At 33.3% G+C, this 6025-nt stretch overlaps 1 protein-coding gene across 1 annotated transcript; it reads right to left on the reverse strand.

Moving 5' to 3' along the window:
- Positions 1 to 4117: 4117 nt before the first annotated feature.
- On the reverse strand, positions 4118 to 5550 carry LOC118756318 (DNL-type zinc finger protein-like). The gene has a single exon (XM_036491091.1). The coding sequence runs from the start codon at positions 5107 to 5109 to the stop codon at positions 4582 to 4584; it is 528 nt and encodes a 175-aa protein (XP_036346984.1). The 5' UTR covers positions 5110 to 5550; the 3' UTR covers positions 4118 to 4581.
- Positions 5551 to 6025: the final 475 nt, after the last annotated feature.

Below are 6025 nucleotides of genomic sequence, written 5' to 3' on the forward strand. Positions count from 1 at the left end.
GGGGGCTCCATATGGACTGTAACTATATAATTACTTAACATGATGAAATTAATCACATAGTAACGTTGACTAACGTTAGTAGTATTAATGCAATGCAAAGTTTTAAAATTGAAGAAAAAGTTCACAAATAGGGCGCATTCGAAAACGTCAAAAAACAAAGAATCAGTCTATTTTATTTCTAAACCTAGTTGAAAATTATGATTAATCGTGGTTGCGCACATTTGGCATTACAATCTGCCGAGGCTTACAAAGAAAAAAAAAACGAATACTTAGTATTTTGGACGTTTTCGAATGCACCCATACTTTAGGCTTCTTTTTAGTTGCGTTTTATCATTTTATTTAAAAGGCCTTTTTTGTATAAAGTTACCACGAAAGAGATTGTTCAAAGTTGTTTGTTTCTCAAGTATTATAACAACTTCATATTAACTTATTATTTGGCATAAATACATTAAGCTCGTTTGCTAGAAAATCCAAGGGAGATGACTTAAATATTAAATATATTACTAAAAAGCGAGATTATGGTCCTTATCTTAGTCATAGCGAAGTTTTTTCTTTTTGTTTGCTGTCTCCGACAGGATAAGATATTTGTTTATTGTGGCGAATCGCTGTCATCCACTGTCAAATTTAATTTGATCCCAAACTGTCTTCGGTCCTGTATCATCTTAGTTCAATTTTTTGTTTAGACCAATGTGACAAAGTGCCGAAATCAATTTGACTCCAAATCAACAAGAGATTACGAAAATTCGTTAAAAAATTATCAGATTGTTTCCAGTTTATAGTGCTTAAACAAAGATTAAGAGCAGAAGAGGCCAAAAACATTGTTAAAAACACAAACTTGTAAACCACTTTACTAGTAAACGAGCGATATATATGTATGTACGCTGCGAAAAAAATCACATTAAATTAGTTAATCTCAATGATAAAATTAGGTTTTTAGTATAAGATTGTACTTAGAACTTATGTATTAAATATAATCTTAAGAATAATTAAAGGCAAACTTATGCACATTAAATAATAATTAAAAACATAAAACCGAAAATAATCAGCTGGTAATTGAATTTCTGTATTTAATTTTTCCTGGTGTTGGTGTCGAAAAAATTAAATCATGATCTAGGTAAACATTAGACACTCACAAGGGAGTTTTTCTAGAATATACATATCGTGATCATCAAAGCAAAAGGTCGTATTTAAAAATTTCGGAAACATGGTTTTCTAAACATTCCGTTAGTTGACTTTCACACCTACACCGAAATTTAAATCCATATCTTAAAACATATGAGATTTATTTTCATCTTTAGAGCAGTTCCATATACGTGGTATTTAAAAAGTTTTTCGAGTTTCAAATTTTTTATATAGGACCTTGTGCGTTGAGGGTGACGATGTAAACTTTTTAACCACACTGTACAAGCGACAACGATTTTATACTTAAAATTTTTACGAATACTAGGCGTTGTAAAGGTTTTTTCTACATTACATAATGGGGGTGTACTCTAAGTCTTGCAAAACTCGTGCACGGGTTGCAAAGTTTACCCATTAGAAAAGGGTTTTGCATACTTTGGGAATACCCCTAATGTGCTCTATCATAGCAAACTCAAATTAATACATACATAATTTTCAAATGGAATAATATATTTTATTTTTTTAGTCCCCATACATACTATGTATGTATGTACATTAGGTGGTCCTTAAAACTCAAATGAATGACTTCAATCGGTAACACCACTATCATAGATATCACATATAAATCTTGGTCCCTATTGGAGACGGTTAAGGCGTGTCGCATATGGTGAAAGGCTCAGATTCTTCTATAATAATAATAATAATAATAGATCGGCGCTTACACATATGTTAGTGTTTGGCCGAGTCTCTCCTCAGATTCTTCTATGGAGACTCAAAAATTATTATTTTTCATATAATACCCAAAAACAGTACTACCATAACGAAGATATTACATATAAATTTGGGTCCCGATTTGAGCCGATTAAGGTGATACTACTAAAGTCGAGGATATCACATATAAATTTTAGTCCCGATTGAAGACCGCTAAGACGTCGTCATAGGGTAATCTGAACTTCGTCCCCTGTGCTCCAAGCCTTAACCGAATTCAATCGGGACCAAAATTTATATGTAATACCTTCGGTAACGATAGCATAGATTTTGGGTATTAGACAAAAAAAATTAATTTTGCCCCTTGTGCGACACGTCTTAAAAATTTATATGTGATATCTTCGACTATAGTAGCATCGACGTAGAGGTTGAGGCTTAGGAAATCTGATGTAAAAATTTGCTCCCTACGTTTAAGGACCACCCTATTGTACATATATAGTGATACGATCTAGTATATTGAATATGTACATATTTATCTAAAATATGATAAACAAATTTAAAACTAACAGTCTTTATGGATGTATGTATGTATGGATTCATAAATGCTCTTTATCTTCATGAATTCAAAACTATTGAGTTTATATTGAAGAATATAGGAAATCGAATTAAAAAACAAGATTTCTACATATATTATTAAGCAAATAAAATTTGAAAGTAATATTTTAATAGAGTATAATATTTTGTTTTTATGACGATTTACGAAAAATAGGTAAAAAAAACTTTAATCAATACTTATTGAAACAAATAAAACAACACATTTAGAATTGTAATACTTGTACTAAAATCAAAGTATGTATAAATTTTATAACATGTTTTAAAAATTGCTAAATCGGGATTTACTCGAGCGTCATTTTGACTTATTGGATTTCGAAGATTATATAATGGATGGGAAGAAAAAAAGGTCATGTGATGTTTTTCCTTCCAGTGGTGGTAAGGATCTACAGGCTTCCAAAAAAAAAAAAAAAACAGGTATGTACATGGATTTACTTAAGCGCGTCAGATATTGATAGTGAATAAATCAAACGAGTTTCTGATGACGGAAATATACTAATCTGCCGGTTTGCATGGTGGGGTTGGGCGTACGGAAGGGTCAAAAATGGGTGACAAAAAAATTTACTCGAGCGCGTCAAATATTCACAAGGGATGTTAAATGGGCCCGAATGAACCTCCCATTCAATAATCTGAAGATTCAGATGTGACGGAAGCTCGTGGCGCTTCTTGAAGATGCAAAAAAAACGGCATTTGGATTTACTCCAGCGCGTCAGATTTTCATACAGAAGGTTCATCCCGATGACCTGGTCGTCCTGTTCCATTGTCTAAGAAAAACTATAAAATAAAGCTTAATTTAAAATATTGGAATAAAAAAAACAACAACGCTACACGCGCATTCATCCATATAACATAAAATGCGAACTTTTGTTATATGGAAGAAAGTGCGCAACACCGCAAACAGAAAAATTCAAAAAATCAATGGTATTTTCTAGACACTTCAAACTTGCACCTTATTATACTAGAATGAATGGGCTACAAAATTGTTAACCCAAAAATTCTGAACAAAAACTGTGAAAATTTTATGGAAACTTTGTTGATTTTTTTCATTCTTTCAAGTTTCGATTTATTTGCAAGGTTTTTGTTTGATAATGAGCTACAATTTTATAAAAACAAAAATAATTAAAATTATTTAAAAAAATAAAATATATACCGGGTGACCGTGTAATTTTGTCAAAGATGAAGACAATGATGATAAAACATTAATACGCTATATTAATATCCTAATATTATTAATTTTCGAACTCAACAGGACCTTTCTTTTTAAATGCATCTAAGTGGATTGAAATAGATTATAAAAAAATTTGTATTGTTAAAAGATATGTACATATGTATACGGTAGTGGCCACATAATTAGGGATACTATTTATTTATACGTTTTGACCGTTTATTTAAGAACTTGAGCATGCTCTCTGGTACATATGTATGTATGTATATACAATTACTACGTATGTATGTATACAAGCCTTAGCTCTTCGAGTACTTATTAATAGTTCATTATATTTACGCGTACGCCACTGATATGCGAAAAACGTAAAAAACAACATCGATTAAAAAATAATGTAATATGCATGAAAGCGTCCTAAATGTTTTTGGTTCCAAAAGTTATTCGAATATAAATTACACATACCGCGTATTTGACTACGCAGCTAAATAAAACGACTTATTTTTGTGTGACCTGTTTCAGTTTTTTTTTTTTATTTTATGGCTTGGTTTGGGGGCGTATAAAACCAGTAATTATTAATATCCTACAACTCAACGTTTACACACTTGTTCATAATTCAAATTAAAGTTAATTAAAGCGTTTATGACAATTATCACAATATACATATGTCTGTAATATATATGTAGTTCAATTTGATTCCATTTGGAGAGTTGTGTGTGAAGCTCAGCTAATTTAAAGTCGGATTCCACCACCTTTTTCGGCCACGTGAGTGTTGTCAGCATATTCAATGAAATTGTGCTCTTGACGACGAAGGCGTCATCCATATTTGCCATTCTAATTTTGACAAATATACAAAAGGTTTCAAAATTCAGTTGTTAATTTTACATGACCGTGCTTTCGCAAAAAGACAATCATTAAAGTAGTTTGCGGGACAGTGCGGAACAGTAAAATCAAGAGTGTACATAGTTAGTTGTTGGCAGTTAAATTAATTCCCCTTTTTCGTTCACCTTGATGATCTTGATGCGATCACATCTCTCGGCTAGTACCTGATCAAAATTCTTGCCTTTGGTTTTGGCAAACCATCCAGAATGATCGGCTATTAAATGGTTCACAGAACAGCCGTCACATTGGAGGATCACCACACCGCTTCTGTACGCTGCTTGTGACACCAGTTTACTGTTTCGTGTGTTGCACAATTTGCAGCGATAAACCAATTCAACTTTCCGCTCCATGCAACGTAAGCGTTTCAGGGTCGTTGGCGAAATCGAACCAGATGAGGATAAGGTGGATTCACCAAACTTTTTACCTGTAAACGTGGTTGCATCGAGAATGGATTTTGGTATTTTCAACGGTTCACAAGTTCTTTGATCGTTAATACTGCATTCTGGTGCTGGTGCAGCCGTGACAGCACCGTCCACTGGCTGTGCGATGTTGTAGAGGACATTCTGGCCGTGTTGCCGCACACTATTAAGTGTCCTCAAGCTAAAGAGGTTACGCAACGAATTCATTTTACACGCTCATCACGACGTATTTATGTACATATATTGCGAAAACCAAGTGAAACAAAATATTGCTGTCTAATTCTATTTGTTCATATGTATTATAGTTTGTGTTAATTAGAATTTATATTATTGGATACTGCGATGGAAACGACTAATGCTAAAAAGCTTGTTGCAAAATTGGTTATCATAGCTTTTGGCAGCTGGCAGCGTGTATCGAAACAGCTGAATGCTTCGTTGAAATTGATAAGGAATGTTAACGAAAGTAACAGGGCTGCCATTTCAACATTTACAGTGGCTACACACGACGAACAAAATTTTTTGATATTTTGCGAGCATGCTCGTGAACCACCCTACAAACGACGAACATGCACCGCAAGCCGAGCTTGTGCGCGGATATGTTCGTTGTGTGTAGCCAGTGTTACATTTATTTTTTATATTCGCGGTAAGTCGGAGACAAGGCGAATTAATATAAGGTGATAGCAGGAGTACAAAAACAAAAATGTACATGTATTTTGTTTTTGCTTTGGCGGCATAAACTGTCAAAATCTGTAGGAGTGTGTGTAGAAATTCAAACAAAATTTTTCAATTTGATATCAGAAGCCGTGCGGCGAAACACATACACAAAATCAGCTGAGCTAGTAACACCACCTTATATAAATTCGCCTTGGTCGGAGACATATTGCATTATCGTGAGTTTCGCCCGAACCGGTTCGCTTTTTACCAAGAATGATAGAATTCTGGATCGTGAAATAGATGTTATGAGAACCTTTTTCTTTCATATCAGAAATAAATGATTTCAAAAATTGCTTATTTTGAACTTTAACCTTTGATAATTCTTCTTGTTGTTGTTTGCCCAAAAAAAAGAAGTATACCGTTATACTCAGCTCAATCATCTCTATCGATTCCAATGTTTATTTTTTTT

Source organism: Rhagoletis pomonella, unplaced genomic scaffold (genome assembly GCF_013731165.1).
Source record: "Rhagoletis pomonella isolate Grant_MI unplaced genomic scaffold, Rhpom_1.0 Rhpom_scaffold_09778, whole genome shotgun sequence".
Classification (NCBI taxonomy): Eukaryota; Metazoa; Arthropoda; class Insecta; order Diptera; family Tephritidae; genus Rhagoletis; species Rhagoletis pomonella.

Excerpts from the sequence above, each read along its gene's own strand:
- LOC118756318 (XM_036491091.1), bottom strand. The coding sequence starts at position 5,109 with ATGAATTCGTTGCGTAACCTCTTTAGCTTGAGGACACTTAATAGTGTG.